General features: G+C 36.5%; 1 protein-coding gene across 1 annotated transcript; it reads right to left on the bottom strand.

Annotated features, from left to right (window-relative positions):
- Positions 1–1,002: 1,002 nt before the first annotated feature.
- On the bottom strand, positions 1,003–5,904 carry LOC101104643 (olfactory receptor 2W1). The gene has a single exon (XM_060403767.1). The coding sequence runs from the start codon at positions 5,789–5,791 to the stop codon at positions 4,835–4,837; it is 957 nt and encodes a 318-aa protein (XP_060259750.1). The 5' UTR covers positions 5,792–5,904; the 3' UTR covers positions 1,003–4,834.
- Positions 5,905–24,538: the final 18,634 nt, after the last annotated feature.

Here is a 24,538-nt window from a genome sequence, read left to right as displayed (position 1 = left end):
GAGCTCCTTTATTTCGCCCCAGAACTTGATAGCTCAATATATTTGATAACACATCTATATGTCCTCTATTTCCAATTGTTTTAATGACAATTCATGAGATGATTCCTTAGGTATCTACTTAGGTGTTAAAAAACAAAATTTAACTGACTAATTTTAAGTTCTAATTGACTTTATTAGATGATTTGTGAACTGAGCAGCACCTCATCTAATCAGAAAGGCATTACAAGGGATTGAACAAAAAGGAAGTTTTTTTCTTTTCAAGTATTTGTTTATTGGCTGCATTGCATGTTAGTTGCAGCATGTAGGATCTTTGTTGTGTCATGCGTGATCTTTCTTTGCAGTACAGACTCTAGTTGGGGCATGTGGGCTTTGTAGTTGCAGCCAGCGGGCTTAGTTGCTCTGTGACATGGGGGATCTTAGTTTCCTGACCAGGGAATGCACCCAGGTCCCCTCCACTGTGAGGTGAATTCTCAATCACGGGACCACCAAGGAAGTACCAGGAAGGTTTTTAGAGGAAGAAAGATGTGGTAAGGCAGCTATTAGGAAAGGAAATTAAGGATTATTTTAGGCCAGAAAGTGTATTTTTGGAGGAAGAAAATGGGAAGGGTTTTATCATGCAGATTGCCCCTTCTTCTTCTGGGAGAATGAAGAAGGACCGTGTGACAGATTACTTCATTCTTGCTGACCACAAAGTTCCATACTGGTTAATTAAGATTACATTTGTGGTGAAGGTTGTAACTGCAGTTAGGTTAGGTATTAAATCTAGGTTTTGTATCATGGGCTTTAGCACAAGGATTGCCATTTTGAGTCTGTAGTTTTTCTCTTTAACATCCAGGAAACTGGGAAAATCTTATAAGCCACTCTGTAAGAAAGAATTCTCCTCACAATGTCTACAGTTTCTCTCTATTTCATATCTGATATATTATTGGCATTTTGAATTTTTTTTACATTTGATAATCATTATCTTATTAAAGGGATTACTTTTATTAATTTATTAAGCTTCATCTAACCTATAACATATACTTGAGACAAAACTGAAATGCAAATCAAAACCATAATGGCATATCACCTTATACCTTGTTAGAATGGCCAGCATTTGGAAGGCAAGAAATACAAGTGTTGGTGAGGATGTAGAGAAAAGGGAAATTTGGTCATGTTAGTGCAGTTTTTTTTTTTCACATACTTAAGTCTTTTGTTAACTAGAAATAGTACAGAAGGAATTTTTCTTAAAATTTATATTTCCAATCCATCATAATGTCTGACAGGTATATGTTTCATACTTAAAGTAATTTAATTGAAATTTAATATGTTTAAATATTCTTTTTTTTAGGTCTAAATATTCTGATGCTTGATCAATGTGATATGTATTTCTAGTTAATATATCTACTATGCAGACATATTTGCCTTTTTTTTCAAAATCAAAACACTAGGCATGCTTGAAAATTTATGGCAGTCCATCATTTTGTGTATTTATATAATAACAAATTACATAAACTAAGTTCCACATGGGTGTTTGGATTCAATGGTGTTGAAAGATCATTGATTTAATGATTTTCTTTTCTGGACTCATTTCCGGTAGAGGTACTTGATTAGTGAATGATGTTAGTGGAGTATTTTTTTAGAAATATTAATATATTATTTTAAAAAATGATATTATTTAATTTATTTTCATTTTTGTTGAGATATAATTGACATAAAACACTGTATTAGTTTTGCAACCTAAAAGTTAGCTAACTTATTATGGTAATCCTATTACCATATTATCTATTACCATAATAAGCTAGTTAACTTTTTATCACCAGATACAGCTACAATTTTTTTTTTCTTGTGATGGGAATTTTTAAGATTTACTCTCTGGGCAACTCTCAAATATACAGTACACTGTATAGCATTGTTAACTATAGTCACTATGCTGTCTATTATACTCCAGAACTTATCTTATAACTGGATGTTTGCACTTTCTGACCACCTTTACCTGTTTTGCCAGTCTCCTGTCATCCTTTTCCCCCTGTGCCCAGCCTTTGGCAACCACTAATCTGTTTTCTGTATCTATATGTACAGTTTTTTAAGATTCTACATGTAAGTGAAGTCATACGGTATCTTTCTCTGCCTGATTTATTTCTCCTAGCCTTTAAGTTCCATCCATTTTTTTTGCAAGTGACAGAATCTTATTTTTTAATGGCTAAATAATATTCCATTGTGTATACACATACACACACACCCCCCACACATTTTCTTTATCTGTTATATTTATTTGCTGAGGCAAAGACAGTGGTTCCTAAATGTTAACCATATAATATTCAAACACATGAGGTGTTTTCTTATAGTGCCTTTCACACAGTAAGCATTTCATATATATTTTCTTATTGATTGTTTAATCTGGTTTCTGTTTACCAATACAGTTTTGATCTACTTAAAGGCTATTTACTTGTACCTTTCATTCTAAAAACCATCCATTCTGGTTTTTAGCCTCCATACTTTATCACACCATTTTCACTTGAATGTTTTCTGCTATATTCAGATATTACAGAATCTTTAGAGTTTAATTCTAGTGCCATCTACTACATAAATATATTTCCATTTCCTCCTAATCAGACTTATCCATTACTTTCCTGAGAGTCTTTGTACTTACCATCTGTGTTAAGCAGTTTAACACTTAAACTTAAGTAGTTTGGGTGTAGATATCCTCTAATTATATTATGTAATGTTGTTTTCTCAAACAGATAAGATGGTATCATTCTTGCTTATATGCCTAATTCTCCATTTTAATTTGTAATACAGGGATCAGGAAGCACAAAATCAATTCTGTCAGATTCATCATTTGTTTACCTTAGGAAGTTCTGGCTTCAAGTGACAGCCTGGGACCCAGCACTGTCCTATTTTGGAAAAACTCCCCACCCCCTACACACCAGGGATATCCACTACTGTTTGTTTTATGCTGAGATGAAGATAGTGAAGCTAAATTTAGTAAATCAGTGAAAGAAGTGACAGGAAAATAGGGAGCTCATTATAATATCCATTTTAAATTTAAGAAAATGAAGACTTAGAAACATTAATTTTTTTTCTCAAGGTAATTTTGAGATTAGGTGTATGTAGTCTTCTGAGTCCTAGTCTAATATTTGTATCATACATTTTTTCCCTCCAATTAACTTTTTATATTACTTTAAGAATATTAACACTGTGCTAGCAGAGCATGTAAGTTAGATGACTAGAGCATATGTGGTAAATTCTTATAAGTATTGATGTGAGACTTGGTTAAGAAAGTAACCCTTGTTCAAATTTAATTACATTTTCTTATTATTAATGTTAATTACACTTATCAGTTACATTTTCAAGTGACATATTAGTATACAAATGTGAGGTCAGGCTTACTAAATTATAAAAATTCTGGTTAGTTTATAGAAACTCAATGTACCTAAGGGATTTATTGTAATTTAATGTAAATTCCAACTAAATGCACATTTATTATTGAGAAATAAAAGGGAGATTAAGTATTTGAAATTTTGGTTTAATTTGGAACCCAAATGCAGAATAGATTTAAGAAGAAAATAAAAGTAGTTAAATAAGAAAGCAAACAATCATAACATAATATGTAATTTTCTGCTGAGTCCATTATTATTATATTTTTTGGTATACTTAGATAATTGAAGATAGCAAAGAATGTGTTTCTTAATGCTACTAACTATAAACTGTACTAAGTTAAGAGCAAACTTAACACAGAACTTAAATTCTCTCTGTGAAAAATTTTTATGAGCTAGTGAACTGTTTCTGAAGTCAACTGTAAAAAGGTATTATGTGGGCAATAAGAATATCTACACTATTCTAGATAATATTGAGTGTATTTTATGTGAGTCATTGGGGGCTTCCCCAGTAGCTCAGCACTTGAGAATCCGCCTGCAATTTGGGAGACCCAGCTTTGATCCCTGGATGCCCTGGAGGAGAGCATGGCAACCCACTCCACTATTCTTGCCTGGAGAATCCCATGTACTGAGGAACCTGGCAGCTTTAGTCTATAGGGCTGCAAAGAGTTGGACATGAGTGAAGTGACTGAGTATGCATGGTTGCAAGTCATTACTGTCCTCACTGAGAACGTAAAAATTATCCAGTGACTCTTCCTTTTTCACATTTTAAGAATTATGAAATGATACAAGAGAAAACATTATGTTGCTTTGAGTACAGCAATGTATCCTTCCAAATCTATCTAGATTATAATTATTAAATAAAGATTATAATTACTAAATAATGGTATCCTTTAGAGATAGGTATCAAATAATAGAAAATATCAAAATTTAACTCAAATGTCATTGCCTTTCCCATAAAATATTAAATACTGTATCATACTAAATGAAAACTAAAATATTATTCCTTTTATGAAATTCCACTATGTACAAATATTACATTTCTCAAAATTTATGTAAATTCCATGATTCTGTAGATCTATGTCAAAAGCCTACCTAATCTCAAAGTTTCATATTTTCTTTTCATTGAGATTAAGACAATCATGAAATAAATCATTCATGAATGAATGAGAAATGAATACAACTTTGTTGTCACCTTTAAAATCCCTTAATTGGTGTCTTCTCACTCTTTTGTATCATGATAAAGAGGTAATAGACTTAAGTTACAAAGACCTTTTACTCAAGATAATGATAATAATGTCATAATCAGAGGCATAAAAAGTAGGATGATTATAATATTGTTTGCATCCACAAAATGTCTGCCTACAGGAATTAATATGTTAATTGACCTCTGTGATCTAGGGATTCCTTGCCTCACTAAAAGTGAAAGGCAATTAGAAAGCATTTTATTGCCTTATCCACGCTAACTTTTTTTCCTATGACTTCCAGTTTCTCTTCAGTGTTGTAAATTTAACTCTCATCAGCTTCTTCAGTGCATCTTTCATGTCCTTATTTCTTAAGGTGTAAATGAGAGGGTTGAGACTTGGAGTGATGATGGTGTAAAAGAGGGTGAGGAACTTACCCTGCTCTTTGGAGGCATTGTTACCTGGTTGCAGGTAAAGGTAGATAATAGCTCCATAGAAGATGGACACTACGGTGAGATGAGATCCACAGGTATTAACTGCTTTTCTCTGGCCTGCTTTTGACTTCATTCTCAGCACAGCTTTGGCAATGTAGCCATAGGATATAAGAATGAGGATGAGTGGTGTAAGGACAATGACAATGCCTAAAGCAAAAACAGACATTTCAACTGCTGTGGTGTCTATGCAGGCTATCTTGACCATAGCTGGCAACTCACACAAGAAATGATCCAGAAGGTTGTTTCCACATCTAGGCAAATTCAGGGTGAGTGTACATAATACCAGAGAATTGGCCAGACTAATACTCCAGACTGTGATAACCATCTTGAGGCATAAATGTGGGTTCATGATGACCAAATAATGCAAGGGCTTACAGATAGCTGTAAAACGATCATAGGACATAACAGCTAGGAGAAGGCACTCGATGGAGCCAAACCACATGTAAACATAGAGCTGAATGACACAGCCCACATAGCTGATGGTCTTATCATGTCCCCACAAGTTAACCAGCATCTGGGGTACGATGCTGGTTGTGAAACATAGATCTAAGAGAGATAAATTCCGGAGGAAAAAGTACATTGGTGTGTGGAGATGGGAATCCAGGAGAGATGCAAGAATGATGGCTGTGTTACCGACCAAGGTAATTAAGTAGAAGACAGTGACAACTCCTGACAGGACCATCTCCAGTTTGGGATGGTCAGAGAAGCCAAGCAGAATGAAGCCATGTAGAGAAGTATAATTTCTTTGGTCCATAATCCTTCAGTGTCAAATCCTAGAATGAGAAGAGCAAGAGAAAGAGGAGTGGAGGAGAGAGAGGAAAGGGTTGAAGGAAGTGGTGGTGGTGGAGAAGGAGAAGAAGAAGAAGAAAAAAAGAAGGAAATTGGTCAACATAGACTAAGTAAATTAATGAAATACAGGTGTAAACAAAAGGGGAGAATTTATATTAATTAATCACTGAAAAAATTAATGGTAAAAGTGTTGCCCAACTAACCTGGTATTTGTGGTAGTTTCTTTTATAAATAAATAAATTTAAATTTAATATTATATCAATAATAAATGACATTTAACATTATATTTAATAAATATTTATTATATATTACAATATAAATATCATGATAAACAATATTAACTAGATAATAATTTTCATGTTATATTAAACTTAATATTATATTTTAATGTACATTAAAAATAAATACATCTAATATTTTTATAATTAAATTTATTTATTTTTAACTGAAAGGGAATTGCTTTACATTATTGTATTGTTTTCTGCCAAACATCAACATGAATCAGCCATAGGTATACCTATGTCCCCTCCCTCTTGAACCTCCCCCAAAATAAATAAATTTAATATTATATTTTTATCTAGATGACCTTGGGAGTTCACTCTTAAACTCAAGGTCTGAATTTTCTCACGTGTTAATTTGGAGTTTGAACTAGAACAATTTCTAAGATGATGTGACTCTATGATGTCACTTCTAAAATGTCACTAGTGTGATATAGGAAACTTACTCCTAATCGAGTGAAGAGGAGCTAAAAAGCCTCTTGATGAAAGTGAAGAGGAGAGTGAAAAAGTTGGCTTAAAGCTCAACATTCAGAAAATGAAGATAATGGCATCTGGTCCCATCACTTCATGGGAAATAGATGGGGAAACAGTAAAAACAGTGTCAGACTTTATTTTTTGGGGCTCCAAAATCACTGCAGATGGTGACTGCAGCCATGAAATTAAGAGACGCTTACTCCTTGGAAGAAAAGTTATGACTAACCTAGATAGCATATTGAAAAGCAGAGACATTACTTTGGCGACTAAGGTCCGTCTAGTCAAGGCTATGGTTTTTCCTGTGGTCATGTATGGATGTGAGAGTTGGACTGTGAAGAAGGCTGAGCACCGAAGAATTGATGCTTTTGAACTATGGTGTTGGAGAAGACTCTTGAAAGTCCCTTGGACTACAAGGAGATCCAACCAGTCCATTCTGAAGGAGATCAGCCCTGGGATTTCTTTGGAAGGAATGATGTTAAAGCTGAAACTCCAGTACTTTGGCCACCTCATGGGAAGAGTTGACTCATTGGAAAAGACTCTGATGCTGGGAGGGATTGTGGGCAGGAGGAGAAAGGGACAACAGAGGATGAGATGGCTGGATGGCATCACGGACTCGATGGATTTGAGTCTGAGTGAATTCCGGGAGATGGTGATGGACAGGGAGGCCTGGCGTGCTGCGATTCATGGAGTCACAAAGAGTCGGACACGACTGAGTGAACTGAACTGAACTGACTCCTAATTGAGTCAGTGAATATACTTGTAACACATAATTATTTGGCTTATGTTGGAATGAAGGAGTGGTCTTATTTCCATATCTTGTTTACTAATTTGATTTATACCTTTTTTACCCCCAGTGTATTATGTAGTAGATCTGGCATTTATCCTTAGTACCTTTATTTTTCTTAATTCAATACCTAATATAGCACCAAAACTGGTACATTGTTCATACAAAAGTATCTGTTAACCATTCTGTCACTTTAAAAAATGTCCTCTATCACACTCTAATTCAAAAAATTACCATTCTGATTAATGATAATGACAATGAGAAGGTTGTACAAATGAGTAGGGAGGGCATGTATGGGAAATATCTATACCTTTCTCTCAGTTTTGCTATAAACTTGAAACTGCTCTTTAAAAAGTTGAATAAAAAGATAAAAAACTTAGAGAAATACATTAATGAAAATTAACAGTTAAATATCAAACTAGTGATGCTATCTTTTTGTCTAGGACAAGTTGTGTTGTTTGTTTCTTATGCCATTTCAAATATATTTCCTGAATATTTTGAAGAAATTACTTCAAACTGTGGCCATGATTCACAAGTGAACACATTCAGGACACTAACTGGTAGGCTAGTTGAAATAGTTAAGAGAGTCATTTGGTGATTTCCTCAGAATTAACTTTCCAAGAATCATTTGAGTCTAGGTTTTGCCGTTGACCAAGTTGGATAGTAAGAAAAAAATTAATGTATTGTAAGTCTTCACATACCATTTGAGTTCTATAATGTCTAATTAGGGGGATGAATCAGCAATTAATGCTTATTTTCTTGACAGATGTTGTTTATGTAATTGTGCCCAAACTCTGAATAAGGCAGAACTTCAGTTAAAATATATGGATAAAAAAATGAAAATTCTTTAAAAATTAAAGACAGTGAAGGACTTCCCAGGTGGTCTATTGGTGAAGACTCCAGGCTGCCAATGCAGGGGGGCCTGGATTTGATCCCTGGTTAGGGAACTAGATTACATGACACAACTAGAATATCCCAAATGCCACAATGAAGACTGAAGATTCCGTATGTCACAACTAAGTCCTGGCACAGCCAAATAAATAAATATTAAAAAATTAAAGACAAAGCAGTTAATTTCTTAACTATTTCCATTATTACTCTAGCCTTCAAAGATTAATTTAGGAGGGGAAAACATCCTTCTACCTATTAAAAATATGACATAGGAAATCTTCAGATAATTTTTTATGAACGTGAGGAGATTTAGAAATGGATAAAAAATCTGAGTCCTTTCTAGCTCTACAGTTTTCATGAATAAAATACTGTATTTTATTTTCAATTTAATCTACAGTTCCCTCTTTTTTTTTTTAAATGCTGGAGCAAAGTGTCTAATATCACAAATCAAAAACAGTATCAGGATTACAACCTTCCAAAATTGTGAATCATTATGCTCTACACGTGGAACGTATCATATTGTACATCAACCATACTTCAAAAAAAGCGATAACATCATGTCCTAACTTAGAGAATAAATTTAATCTTTTCTTCATAATAGAGATTAAAAAGGATAATTTCTCTACAGAGATTTACAATATCTATTTGTTCTTAACATTCTCAAAGAAAGAAGGATCAGAACTTACAGATCTAAATTCTCTTTTTCTTCCCACAAGTTGTTTTTCAGGCACACTATTTTCCAAGAGATATTAAAGATTAACGTCTGTGATCCAGAGAGAGTTCCCCTGATATTCTGTTTCTTGACCAGTGTGGAGCCCACACTATGGACAATAGATCCTGTGGACATTTGCTCTCCAGGGCTGCAGCTTACTCATGTTTTCCCTGCACTGCCACTGTGAATTCTGTTTTGCCTGATGTGTGTTAGGGTATAGATTCTCAACGGTACTCCTCCCCCTTGAATATGTGACTTCAGGTGAGGGGATGAAACTTGTCAGAAATTCTTACTACTTATTCTGACTTCAAAACAACATGCAAATAGGTCTTTGCCCTAGAGAAACTTTATAAAAAGCAGCTATTAGTTCATATTGTGAACATATTGGACAAAGTTTCCCAATGTTGCCTGAAAACCTAGATCATCAAGATTTTCTAAGCCATCCAGACTACATCCAGCTGAGTAAAGTATCATAGAAAAATCCTGTAAATAAAACAGTTTCAGAATTAGAAAATACTCTTTTATTAGGAGAAATTGAATAAATGCAAGTTATTTGCTATGAAAAAAACCATAAGATAACCATAAGATGAGGAAAGAGGAAAATGTTTATTTAGATATATTTTTTTCTCTAGGTAGTGAACATATTACAAATAAACTTTGCTGTTAAATAACGTGCATTTCTAACACTCAAATTATAACATGTATTAATCTTACCATTACTAGCACATATTGATTTGGAAATAAAGTTGTTGCAGCAGATATCATTTAAATGACCTTAAATAGCTATCTAATGGCCAAAGTAATCTGTAAAAGAGAAGATATTCAATTTGCAAAGCCCTAGTTGGTGATGGACAGGGAGGCCTGGGGTGCTGCGATTCATGGGGTCACAAAGAGTCAGATACAACTGAGTGACTGAACTGATCTGAACTGAAACAGTAAGTTGAGTTTCATAAGATCAATATTTTTATTCAACTCTAATGTGCCTTTGTCTTGATGACCATGATAAGTAATTCAAATATTTCAGTATAATGATTCTGCTTATGTCTTGGAGGTCACTATTTAAACCTTTGATTCTGGATTGAGTAGTATTTATAGCATTTTAAAATGAGTTGGCTCATGGTCTTAAACTGTAAGAACTCCCTTGAATTAAAATTACATACCACCAATAATTACTTTAATAAAATACATAAGCGAAAATTGACTGCCTTATGATATGTACACGTTTAAATGTTATGATTCTCATCTCTGAATCATAAAACAATTTAAATTATTTGCCTCTGTATAATAGTAATCTTTATATTCTATATTTGAAAAATAGTATAGTGTAAAACATATGGAGTAAGATGTTCTAGACTGAAATCCTGTGTTTCTAGTTATCAACTGTGTGGACTTGGGAATATTGCTTAACTTTTTGATGATCAGATTTCTTATCTATAACAGAGAGATAGTAATACTTACTTTAAAGGGTTAGTATGGGGATTAGATAAATTTAGTGTATGTAAAATATTATAATACTGGTTAGCACACAATAAGCATTCAAACAAGTATTAGCTATTACTACTTCAATCAATTCAGGGGGAAGTATGCTCCTTGGACTGCAAAGAGATCAAACCAGTCAATACTAAAGGAAATCAGTCCTGAATATTCATTGGAAGGATGGATGCTGAAGCTGAAACTCCAATACTTTGGCCTGATGATATGAAAAACTGACTCATTGGAAAAGACCCTGATGCTGGGAAAGATTGAAGGTGGGAGAAGAAGGGGATGACAGAGGATGAGATTGTTGGATGGCATCACCAATGCGATGGACATAAGTTGAGAAAGCTCTGGGACTTGGTGATGAACAGGGAAGCCTGGCGTGCTGCAATCCATGGGGTTGCAAAGAGTTGGAGACAATTAAGTGACTGGACTGATGCTGTAAAAATATTCATTTTTATCAGTTTTGATAGAGCTCAAACAAGTATTTGACAAAACATTTGGTAAACACTTTCCTTTTTTCAACTACTTCTTTTAGGACTGTATACATATAGTGTATGTGTATATTCTCTATTAATAATGATAGAAAGAAATGTAAAATCAATCAATGGTACATTTTTGCCTATTAAAAATTTAAATGTATGGAAACTTGGAATTGCTCACTTTGACTAAAGATCTCAAGTTCACTCATATTTTTTCTCCTCTCTTTTAGTAAGATTTCTGTCACTCTCATTTTTGTTGTATGTAAATTGTCATGTATATGCATCTACTTTGATTATATTACTGAACAGTGATTCCCTAGTCCCTTGCTCCATATCCTGTAAATATATTCCATGGGTTTGGTACTCTGGCAAAATTACAGATAAATCATCTACATTCTTTAATTAAAATTTAAAAAAATGTTTATTTTCATTTATTGGCTGCATTGGCTTGTGGCACACAGGCTCTCCACTTACACTTCCAGAGCATGCAGGCTTAGTTATTATGAGGCATATGGGATCTTAGTTCCCTGACCAGGAATTGAACTCATGTCCCCTGCACTGCAAGATGGACTCTTAACCCCTGGACCACCAGGGAAGTCCTTAGGTTCTTTAATTTTTGAAGTTTCCTAGTGGTTTTTCAGGAATTGGTATATCCAGAGTTTGGCTTAGACATACAATACAATGCCTTTTTGAACCCGCCTGACTAAATTAAGATGTGTTTTTCTGTTCGCTTTGTATTTAATTTTTCCCCCCTTTCTTGCTTTAGCCCTTTACTTATGGGAGCCATTTAAAATGAAATTATTAGCAGTACTTTCTCATTTGGCTGCATTTCAGAATAACTGGGATATGTGGAAATTTTACAAAGACAGAGTCTGAATCTTATGGCCTCACCAGGGATTCTAGTCTTCTCTGTTTTTACTGCCTCTCTGGATAATATCATATAGTTCCAAGGCTTAAATGTCATTTTCATATTGATGGCTTTCAAATTTGTATTTCTAATCTTCTCCATTGAGCATCAAACTTATATTTCCAAATGCCTAATTTTACACATTTTTGGGTTTTTAACAAAAATATGAATCTAAACATGGCTAAAATAGAACTCTTGATTCGCACTGCATCAAATCTGATATCACTGTGGTGTTCCTCATCATAGTAAATGGTACAAACATCTACCTGTCACTGGCCAGAAACCTAAGCCATCCTTAATTACTTCCCTGCCTTCCTCACCCTGAAAATTTGAACTATTTCAAGCTTTAACTTCTTTTCTCTATTTCTACTTCTACTGCCAAACACTGAGGCACTGTCTCTCCCCAACCCTGGCCCCCTGTATTATCGAATGGCTTCCTAACATTCCCTGCTCTAGCTTTTATCCCTTTCAATCCATTCTCCATGTGGCAGCCAGAAGTGTTCTTAAAATTTTTTTCATTTACATGTTTGAAATCTTTCAAGATTCCTATGACCTTAGAATAAAATTCAGACTCCTTCTTTACCATGACCTATCAATTGCTTCAAGACCTAACCTCTGTTATCCTACCCACTTTCTCCCATTCTCTCTATCCCTGTGTTTCTCCAGGAATGCAAGCATTTAAAAGACTTTTGCATTATCCCATTTACCTGTAATATTCTGTCCCCAAATTGTGCTCCTTATTTTCACTTTTCCAGCTGTCATCTATTCAATGAGGGCTTTCTTGATTATCTAAACAAAGATTCTCCCCACCCCAGTCTTCTCTATCATGTTTTCATATTTTTCTTCAACAGTCTTCACATTTTGCTTTTTAAATATATTGTCTTAGGCTGTTTGGGTGGCTTAAATGACAAACATTTATTTCTTATAATTCTAGAGGCTGGGAATGCCAAGATCAAAATGCTGGCAGATTTAGTATCTGGTGAAGATCTGCATCCTGGTTCATAGAGATTAGTCTTTTTCTTTTTTAATATATCTATTTACTTATTTATTTGTCTGCATCAGGTCTTATTTGTGGCATGTGGGATCAGCTCAGTTTTCATTCCAATCCCAAAGAAGAGCAGTGCCAAAGAATGTTCAAGATATTGTATAATTGTGCTCATTCAACATGCTAGTAACAGTATACTCAAAATTCTTCAATTTAGGCTTCAGCAGTATGTGAACTGAGAACTTACAGAGGTACAAACTGGGTTTAGAAGAAGCAGAAGAATGAGAGAGAAAATTGCCAACACTTGTTGGATCATAGAGAAAGGAAGGGAATTTCAGGAAAACGTCTGCTTTGTTGACTATGCTAAAGCCTTTGACTGTGTGCATCACAAGAAACTGTGGAAAATTCTTAGAGAGATGGGTATACCAGACCATCTTACCTGTCTCCTGAGAAATCTGTATGCAGGCCAAGAAACAACAGTTAGAATAGGAAACAGCTGACTGGATCAAGACTGGGAAAGGAGTATGACAAGACTGTATAATATCACCTTGCTTATTTAACTTCTATACAGAGCACATCATGTGAAATCCTGGACTGGATGAATCACAAGCTGGAATCAAGACTGGTGGGAGAAATATCAACAACCTCAGATATGCAGATGATACCATTCTAAGGGCAGAAAGTGAAGAGGAGCTAAAGAACTTCTTGATGTGTGTAAAAGAGGAGAGTGCAAAAGCTCATCATTAAACAAGCCAAGATCTTGGCATTGGTCCCATTACTTCATGGCAAATAGAAGGGGAAAAAGTGAAAGCAGTGACAGATTCTATTTTTCTGGGTTCCAGAATCACTGCAAATGGTAATTAGAGCAATGAAATTAAAAGATCCTAGTTCTCTGGAAGGAAAGTCATAACAAACCCAGACAGCATATTAAAAAGCAGAGACATCACTTTGCTGACAAAGGTCCATAGAGTCAAAGCTATGATTTTTCCTGGCAGGTAGAGAATCTGTCTGCCAATGCAGGAAGTGCAAGAGACATGGGTTAGATCCCTGGGTGGGGAGATCCCCTGGAGGAGGAAATGGCAACCCACTCCAGTATTCTTTCCTGAAAAATTCCATGGACAAAGGAGCCTGGTGAGCGATAGTCCATGGGGTCACAAAGAGTCAGACACAACTGAACATGGTTTTTCCAGTAGTCATGTACAGCTGTGAGAGTTGAAGAATTGATTTTTTCAAATTGTGGTGCTAGACTCTTGAGAGTCCCTTGGACTGCAAGAAGATCAAGCCAGTCAATCCTAAAGGAAATCAACCCTGAATGTTCATTGGAAGGACTGATGGTGAAGCTCAAACTTCAATACTTTGGCCACCTGATGCAAAGAGCTGACTCACTGGAAAAGACCCTGCTGCTGGGAAATATTGAAGGCAAAAGGAGAAGGGGGCAATAGAGGATGAGATGATTAGATAGCATCACCAACTCAGTGGACATGAATCTGAGTGGACTCTGGAAGACAGTGAAGGAAAGTGGAGCCTGATGTGCTGCAGTCCAGAGTATCTGGGATTGCAAAGAGTCGGACATGATTTAGGGACTGAGCAACAACTATTCCTAGGTATTTTATTCTTTTTGATGTGATGGTAAATGGGATTGTTTCCTTAATTTCTCTTTCTGAGAGTTAGTGTATAGAAATTTGGCAAGTTTACCAAATTCACTGATGAGCTTTAGTAGTTTTTTGCTAAACATCTTTTTCTTTTCTTGTAGCATCTTTAGGATTTTCTGTATAAAGTATCATGTCATCTGCAGTGACAGTTTTATTTCTTCCTTTTAAATTTAGATTCCTTTTATTTCTTTTTCCTCTCTTATGGCTGTGCTAGGACTCCCAAAACTGTGTTGAATAAAATTGGTAAGAGTGGGCATCCTTGTCTTGTTCCTGATCATAGAGGGAATGCATTCAGCTTTTCACCATTGAGTATGATGTTAACTGTGAATTTGTTATATGTGCCCTTTATAATGTTGAGGTATGTGTTCTCTATGCCCTCTTTCTGAAGAGTTTTTTTAAAAATCATAAATGGATGTTGAATTTTATCAAAAGTTCATTCTGGATCTATTGAGATGATCATATGGTTTTCATTCTTTTTTGTTCGTATGTATACCATTGATTGATTTGTGGGTATTGAAAAATCCTTACATCCCTATAATAAGTTCCACATGGTCTAGTCAAGGCTATGGTTTTTCCTGTGGTCATGTATGGATGTGAGAGTTGGACTGTGAAGAAGGCTGAGAGCCGAAGAATTGATGCTTTTGAACTATGGTGTTGGAGAAGACTCTTGAGAGTCCCTTGGACTGCAAGGAGATCCAACCAGTCCATTCTGAAGGAGATCAGCCCTGGGATTTCTTTGGAAGGAATGAGGCTAAAGCTGAAACTCCAGTACTTTGGCCACCTCATGGGAAGAGTTGACTCATTGGAAAAGACTCTGATGCTGGGAGGGATTGGGGGCAGGAGGAGAAGGGGATGACAGAGGATGAGATGGCTGGATGGCATCACCGACTCGATGGACGTGAGTCTGAGTGAACTCTGGGAGTTGGTGATGGACAGGGAGGCCTGGCGTGCTGCGATTCATGAGGTCACAGAGTCGACATGACTGAGCGACTGAACTGAACTGAACTGATCATAGTGTATGACTCTCTCAATATATTGTTGAATTTGATTTGCTTATATATATATTTATTTATTTGCTTGTATTTTGTTGAGGATTTTTGCATCCATGTTCATCTGTGATATTGCCCTGTAACTTACTTTTTTTGGAGGGTCATATCTTTGTCTAGTTTTGGTATTCAGGTGATGGTAGCCTCATAGAATAAGCCTGGAAGTGTTCCTTCCTCTTCAGTTTCTTTGGAATAGTTTCAGAAGGATAAGCATTAATTTTTCTCTAAATGTTTGGTAGAATTCACTCATGAAGCCATTTGGCCCTGGTTTTTTTGTTTGTTTGAGTTTTAAAATTATTGATTCCATTTTATTACTGGTACTTGATCTATTCATATTTACTGTTTCTTCCTGGTTCAGTCTTGGGAGAGTGTATGTTCCAAAGATTTGTCCATTTCTTCTAGGTTGTCTAATTGTTGGCAAATACTGTTCTTAGTATTCTCTTATGAATTTTTTGTATCTCTGTGGTATTTGGAGAAGGCAATGGCACCCCACTCCAGTACTCTTGCCTGGAAAATCCCATGGATGGAGGAGCCTGGTAGGCTGCAGCCCATGGGGTCGCTAAGAGTCGGACACGAATGAGCGACTTCACTTTCACTTTTCACTTTCATGCATTGGAGAAGGAAATGGCAACCCACTCCAGTATTCTTGCCTGGAGAATCCCAGGGATGGCGGAGCCTGGTGGGATGCTGTCTATGGGCTCGCACAGAGTCGGACACGCCTGAAGCGACTTAGCAGCAGCAGCAGCTGCTGCTGTGGTATTGGTTATTTTGATTATTGGGGTCCTTTCCATTTTTTACCTGATGAGCCCAGTTAAAAGTTTATCAATTTTGTTTATCTTTTAAAAGAACCAGCTCTTGGTTTTATTGATCTTTTCCATTTTTGTCTCTATTTTATTTCTGTTCTGATCTTTGTTACTTCTTTCCTTGTTGACTTCTTTTCCTGCTATTTTAATTCATTAATTAATTTAAAATTTTTAATTGGGGGATAATTTCTTTACAATATTGTGTTAGTTTCTTCTGTACAATGACGTGAATCAGCTATAAGTATACATATATCCCCTCCCTCCTAAACCTACTTTCCATGCCCCCATTCCACCCCTCTAGGTCATCACCTTGTTAACTTTTGACTTAGTTTGTTCTTTTCTATTTCTTTGATGTGCAATGTTAAGTTGTTTATGTAGATCTTTTATTTTTCTTAATATTGCTGTTTATCCTTCTTAGACTGCTTTTGCTGCCAAGTATAATTTTTGGTATGCTATATTCCAACTTTTACTTGTTTCAAGCAATTTTTTTGCTTTGCTGATTTATTCTTGACCTATTGGTTGTTCAGGAGTGTGTTGTTAATTTCTATGTAACTAAAAGATTTCCAGCTTTCCTCTTATTATTGATTTCTAGAGTCATGCTGTTGTGGTCAGAAGTTACTTGGTGAGATTTCAATCTTCTTAAATTTGCTGACTTGTTTGTGGCCTATAATATGATCTATCCTGGAGAATGTTCATGTGTGTTTGAGAAGAATTATGTGTTCTCTTGCCCTTGGATGAAATGTCCTGTATTTCTCTGTTTGGTTCTTTTGGTCTAATGTATGGTTTATGCCCTGCTTTTTTTTTTTTTGTTGTTGTTGTTGATTCTTTCTGGATGATCTATCTCTTACTAAAACTAGGGTAGGGAAGTCCCCTACTAATATTGTAAGTTTTCCCCTTCAAGTCTGTTAATGTTTGCTTTATAGATTGAGATGCTTCAATTTTTGTGTAAATATATTTTTGATTGTTATATTTTGATTGATTAACCTCTTAATCATTATACACTGACTGTCTTTGTCTCTTGTTACCATTTTGGCTGATAAAAGTATAGATACCTTACCTGTTTTTGATTTTCATTTATTTGCACATACTGTTGTTTTTCACATGTTCACTTTGAGTCTATGTGTGTTCTTAAAGGCAAAATGAGTCTCTTGTAGGCAGCATATATTTAGATCCTGCTTTTCTCCTCCCATCCAGCCACTCTATGGCTATCAATTGGATAATTTAATCTATTTATACTTGAAGTAACTACGGACAGGCAATAGCTTACTAATGCCATCTTATTAATCATTTCCTGGCTATTTTGTAGTTCCAGTTTTTTCCCTTTCTTCCTCTCTTGGTGCCTTACTTGAATTTGTGATTTTCTGCAGTGATATGCTCTGATTCCCTTCTCTCTGACTATTGGAATATACTATAAATTTTTGCTTTGTAATTCCTGCACAGCTTATATAAATCATCTATAAAGCTTTCCATTTTACTCTGATAGAAACTTAGCTTTGATTGCATAGAAAAAATTTGCCCTTTTACTCTGCTCTTTATGTTTTTATGTCACAAATTACCTCTCTTGTGTATTTGTTAAGAAGCTATAGTAGCTATAGTTATTGTTAATGCTCTTGTTTTTTAGCCCTTATACTATAGTTAAATGGTTAACACCCCAATGTATTATAGTATTCTAAATTTTCATATATATTTATCTTTACCAGTGTGTTGCATAGTTCCATGTTTTCATGTTACTAATTAGTGTTCTTTTATTTTAGCTTTAAGAACTCCTTTTAGCATTTCTTATAAAAAAGACCTAGTGGTGATGAATTTCTATGGATTTTGTTTCTCTGGGAGTCTTTATTTCTTCTTAATTTTTGAAGGATAACTTTACCAGATAGAGTGTTTGTGATTGGCAGGTTTTTTCCTTCCAGCACTTTGAATGTGTCATTTCGCCTTCTCTTGGCTTGTGGCCATTTCACTGAGAAATTTTCTGATAGCCTAATGGGGGTTTCATCATAGGTTATAATAATTTTTTACTCTTGCTGTTTAAAGATTCTCTCTTTGATTTTTGACAGTTTTATTGTGCTATGTCTTAGAAAAGGTAGTTTTGGATTGAAATTTTAGGGTAACTTGTAGCCTCAAGAACTTGGATGTCCAGATTTCTCCCTGGGTTTAGGAATTTCTCTGCCATTCTTTCTTTTTTTTTAGATTAAAATTTTTTTAATTTTTAAAAATTTATTTATTTTAAATGGAAGGATATTTGCTTTATGATACTGTGTTGGTTTCTGCCATACAGAAACCAACCAGAATTCCTTCCTCACAAGGAGATTTTAACAGGCAGTCAAGAAAAGTTGTTAATGGAAGATTTTTGAAGTAATAAACAAGATTGATAGAGATCATCTAAATGTTCAGAATAAAAGACTTGAGTGGTATCTGGATTATTTTCTGAACTTTCAGGTGTAAAGTTGAAATTGAACTTAAAAGATAATTGGAAGGGTGTAAATGGTGTGGATAAGTTCTCAAAGAGTACCATATTAGTAAGAAAAATTATAGTTTTAATACATTTCTCTTTTTTTTGATTTCTTGGCTCCCAAACCTTGCCTGCTCCTAATCAAGTCTCTTGTAAATGTGGGCCTTAGCCCCATTGGGAATAGTGGGGAAAATTGGGTGATGCAGTATACCCCATTCCTTTTATTGCCTATACAACTCAAAGCAACTTTTAATGTAGGTTGGTAAAAATTTTATTATCACTTTAGTGTGAGTATAATCATCATGCTGAAGCCTTTTCTGTGAATTTTTTTCCTGTGAAGATTAACACCAAAGACCTATATATAGAAAACCATAAAACACTGATGAAAGAAATCAAAGATGACACAAGTAGATGGAGAAATATACCATGTTCATGGGTCAGAAGAATCAATATAGTGAAAATGAGTATACTACCCAAAGCAATCTATAAATTCAATGTAATCCCTAGCAAGCTACCAATGGTATTTTTCAGAGATCTAGAACAAATAATTTCACAATTTGTATGGAAATACAAAAAACCTCAAATCGCCAAAGCAATCTTGAGAAAGAAGATTGGAACTGGAGGAATCAACCTGCCTGACTTCAGGCTCTACTACAAAGCCACAATCATCAAGACAGTATGGTACTGGCACAAAGACAGAAATATAGATCAATGGAACAAAATAGAAAGCCCAGAGATAAATCCACACACCTATGGACACTGTATCTTTGACAAAGGAGGCAAGAATATACAATGGAGAAAAGACAATCTCTTTAACAAGTGGTGCTGGGTGACCACAATAGCTGGGAAAACTGGTCAACCACTTGTAAAAAAATGAAACTAGAACACTTTCTAACACCATACACAAAAATAAACTCAAAATGGATTAAAGATCTAAATGTAAGACAAGAAACTATAAAACTCTTAGAAGAAAGCATAGGCGAAACACTCTCTGACATAAATCACAGCAGGATCCTCTATGACCTACCTCCCAGAATTCTGGAAATAAAAGCAAAAATAAACAAATGGGACCTAGTTAAACTTAAAAGCTTTTGCACAACGAAGGAACCTATAAGCAAGGTGAAAAGACAGCCTTCAGAATGGGAGAAAATAATAGCAAATGAAGCAACTAACAAAGAATTAATCTCAAAAATATACAAGAAGCTCCTGCAGCTCAATTCTAGAAAAATAAACGACCCAATCAAAAAATGGGCCAAAGAACTAAACAGATATTTCTCCAAAGAAGACATACAGATGGCTAACGAACACACGAAAAGATGCTCAACATCACTCATTATCAGAGAAATGCAAATCAAAACCACAATGACGTACCATCTCACACCAGCCAGAATGCCTGCTATCAAAAAGTCTGCAAACAATAAATGCTGGAGAGGGTGTGGAGAAAAAGGAACCCTCTTACACTGTAGGTGGGAATGCAAACCAGTACAGCCCCTATGGAGAACAGTGTGGAGATTCCCTAAAAATCTCGAAATAGAACTCCCATACAACCCAGCAATCCCATTGCTCTGCATATACACCAAGGAAACCAGAATTGAAAGAGACACATGTACCCCAATGTTCATCGCAGCCCTATTTACAATAGCTAGGACATGGAAGCAACCTAGATGTCCATTGGCAGATGAATGGATAAGAAAGCTGTGGTATGTATACACAGTGGAATATTATTCAGCCATTAAAAAGAATGCATTTGAATCAGTTTTAATGAAGTGGATAAAACTGGAGCCTATTATACAGAGTGAAGTAAGCCAGAATGAAAAACACCAATATAGGGGGCGGTCCTAAGATGGCAGAGGAATAGGATGGGGAGATCACTTTCTCCCCCACAAATTCATCAAAAGAACATTTCAACGCTGAGTAAATTCCACAAAACAACTTCTGAATGCCAGCAGAGGACATCAGGCACCCAGAAAAGCAGCTCATTGTCTTCAAAAACAGGTTGGAAAAAATATAAAAGACAAAGAGACAAAAGAGGTAGGGAGGGAGCGCCATCCTGGGAAGAGAGTCTTAGAAAGAGAGAAGTTTCCAAACACCAGGAAGCACTCTCACTGCCGAATCTGTAGTGAGCCTTGGAAGCATAGAGGGCAACATAACAGGGAGGAAAAGTAAATAAATAATTTAAACCCACAGATTATGAGCCCAACGGTAACTCCCCCAGTGGAGAAGCAGCTCAGACGCCTGCATCCGCCACTAGCAAGTGGGGGCTGGGCAGGGAGGCGCGGGCTGCATTGCATTTTAAGGATCGGACCGAATGCCCTGAGTGTAACCAGAGCGAACTAACTTGGGCTAGCAAACCAGATTGTGGGATAGCTCTAACATAAGACACCGCCAGGACCGCGCACAGAACAAAGGATGGAACAGAATTAGCCGGCCGCAGACTATCCCCCTCCGGTGACAGGCAACCAGAGCTGGAAGGGCCGGAAGGGGGCAATAGCAGCCCCAGAGAGACATCAACTACCAAACTGCAAATAGGCTTCTTTGCTAACTAAGACTTCTTGGGGTTCTGGACCGTCATCATCTGCCTGAGAAGGTGCGCCAGCTGTACACCCAGAAAACTGAGCAGCAGGGGCAGGAGAGGCGACAAGTCACAGCAACCACGCTCGCCAAACACCTGAGCTACTCAGACCTGGGAAGGGCACAAAACGCAGGCCTAACCGAGTCTGCACCTCTGAGGACTACCTGAGTTGCCTGAGTCTGAGCGGCTTAGACCTGGGAGGTGCATGCAGCCCAGGGCCGGCCTCAGAAGGTCCCCGGCAGGGCAACCTAGAGCCTGAGCTGTGTGCACTGTAAGCGGGGCAGGCCCAGTGTGGCTGAGACACTGTGAGCACACGCCAGTGTTATTTGTTTGCAGCATCCCTCCTTCCCCACAGCGCAACTGAACAAGTGAGCCTAAAAAAAGTGTCCACCACTGCCCCCCTTATGTCAGGGTGGAAATCAGACACTGAAGAGACCAGCAAACAGAAGCTAAAACAGAGGGAACCGCCTTGGAAGTGACAGGTGCAATAGATTAAAACTCTGTCGTTAGTACCGACTACATAGGAAGGGGCCTATAGATCTTGAGAAATATAAGCCGGACCAAGGAACTATCCAAAAATGAACTGACCTCACACTGCCCACAACAACACCAGAGAAAGTCCTAGATATATCTTTACTATTTTTATGATCATTCTTTTTTTTGTTTGTTTTTTCTTCCTTTTTTAATTTTTTAATTTTTAAGTCCTCTATTTCTCCTTTAATTTTCATTTTTAAAACCTACTATTACTTTTCAAAAAAAGACCCTATTTTCAAAGCAAACTTCATATATATATATTTTCTTTTTAATAATTCTTGTGACTATTTTTTTCTTCTTCTTCTTTTCTTTAATATTGTATTTTTGAAAATTCAATCTCTACTCTAGATTTTTAATCTTTGCTTTTTGGTATTTGTTATCAATTTTGTACCTTCAAAAACCCAATCTTCAGTACCCATTTTTACTTGAGAGAGATTACTGGCTTGACTGCGCTCTCCTCCTTTGGACTTTCCTTTTTCTCCACCAGGTCGCCTCTGTCTCCTCCCTCCCCCTTCTCTTCTCTACCCAACTCTGTGAATCTCTGTGTGTTCCAGATGGTGAAGAACACTTAGAGAACTGATTACTGACTGAATCTGTCTCTCCCCTTTTCATTCCCCTCTTTTATCCTCCTGGCCACCTCTGTCTACTTCTTCCCTCTCCTCTTCTCTGTATAACTCTGTGAACATCTCTGAGTGGTCCAGACTGTGGAGCGCACATAAGGAAGTGATTACTGGCTAGCTTGCTCTCTCCTCTTTTGATTCCACCTCATCTCATTCAGGTCACCCCTAACTCCCCTCTCCCTCTTCTCTTCTCCATGTAACTCTGTGAACCTCTCTGGGTGTCCCTCAATGTGGAGAAACTTTTCATCTTTAACCTAGATGTTTTATCCATGGTGCAGTATAGAAGGAGAAGTCTTGAGCCTACTGTAAAAATAAAACTGAAAACCAGAAGCAGGAGGCTTAAGTCCAAATCCTGAGAACATCAGAGAACTCCTGACTCCAGGGAACATTAATCAATAGGAGCTCATCAAATGCCTCCATACCTACACTGAATCCAAGCACCACCCAAGGGCCAACAAGTTCCAGAGCAAGGCATACCATGCAAATTCTCCAGCAACACAGGAACACACCCCTGAACTTCAATATACAGACAGCTCAAAGTTACTCCAAAACCATTGACATCTCATAACTCATTACTGGACACTTCATTGCACTCCAGAGAGAAGAAATCCAGCTCCATCCACCAGAACACCGACACAAGCTTCCCTAACCAAGAAACCTTGTCAAGCCACTGATACAACCCCACCCACAGTGAGGAAACTCCATAATAAATAGAACTCCACAAACTGCCAGAATACAGAAAGGCCACCCCAAACTCAGCAATATAAAAAAGATGAAGAGACAGAGGAATACCCAGCAGGCAAAGGAACAGGATAAATGCCCACCAAACCAAACAAAAGAGGAAGAGATAGGGAATCTACCTGATAAAGAATTCAGATAAATAGCCTGGAGACAAGGATTGAGAAGGTGCAAGAAAGGTTTAACAAGGACCTAGAAGAAATAAAAAAGAGTCAATATATAATCAATAATGCAATAAATGAGATCAAAAACACTCTAGAGGCAACAAATAGTAGAATAACAGAGGCAGAAGATAGGATTAGTGAAATAGAAGATAGAATGGTAGAAATAAATGAATCAGAGAGGAAAAAAGAAAAGTGAATTAAAAGAAATGAGGACAATCTCAGAGATCTCCAGGACAATATAAAATGCTCCAACATTCGAATCATAGGAGTCCCAGAAGAAGAAGACAAAAAGAAAGACCATGAGAAAATCCTTGAGGAGATAATAGTTGAAAACTTCCCTAAAATGGGGAAGGAAATAATCACCCAAGTCCAAGAAACCCAGAGAGTCCCAAACAGGATAAACCCAAGGCGAAACACCCCAAGACACATATTAATCAAATTAACAAAGATCAAACACAAAGAACAAATATTAAAAGCAGCAAGGAAAAAACAACAAATAACACACAAGGGGATTCCCATAAGGATAATAGCTGATCTTTCAATGGAAACTCTTCAGGCCAGGAGGGAATGGCAAGACATATTTAAAGTGATGAAAGAAAATAACCTACAGCCCGGATTACTGTACCTAGCAAGGATCTCATTCAAATATGAAGGAGAAATCAAAAGCTTTACAGACAAGCAAAAGCTGAGAGAATTCAGCACCACCAAACCAGCTCTTCAACAAATGCTAAAGGATACTCTCTAGACAGGAAACACAAAAAGGGTGTATAAACCTGAACCCAAAACAATAAAGTAAATGGCAATGGGATCATACTTATCAATAATTACCTTAAACGTAAATGGGTTGAATGCCCCAGCCAAAAAACAAAGACTGGCTGAACACAGTGTATATATTGTCTACAAGAGACTCACCTCAAAACAAGGGACACACACAGACTGAAAGTGAAGGGCTGGAAAAGATATACCACGCAAATAGAGACCAAAAGAAAGCAGGAGTAGCAATACTCATATCAGATAAAATAGACTTTAAAACAAAGGCTGTGAAAAGAGACAAAGAAGGACACTACATAATGGTCAAAGGATCAATCCAAGAAGAAGATATAACAATTATAAATATATATGCACCCAACATAGGAGCACCGCAA

The sequence above is a fragment of the Ovis aries genome, chromosome 20 (assembly GCF_016772045.2).
Source record: "Ovis aries strain OAR_USU_Benz2616 breed Rambouillet chromosome 20, ARS-UI_Ramb_v3.0, whole genome shotgun sequence".
NCBI lineage: Eukaryota > Metazoa > Chordata > Mammalia > Artiodactyla > Bovidae > Ovis > Ovis aries.
Note: the sequence above shows the minus strand (reverse complement) of the source record. Positions and strands in the feature narration are given on the sequence as shown.

Coding starts and splice junctions, on each gene's coding strand:
- LOC101104643 (XM_060403767.1), bottom strand. CDS start 5,791: ATGGACCAAAGAAATTATACTTCTCTACATGGCTTCATTCTGCTTGGC.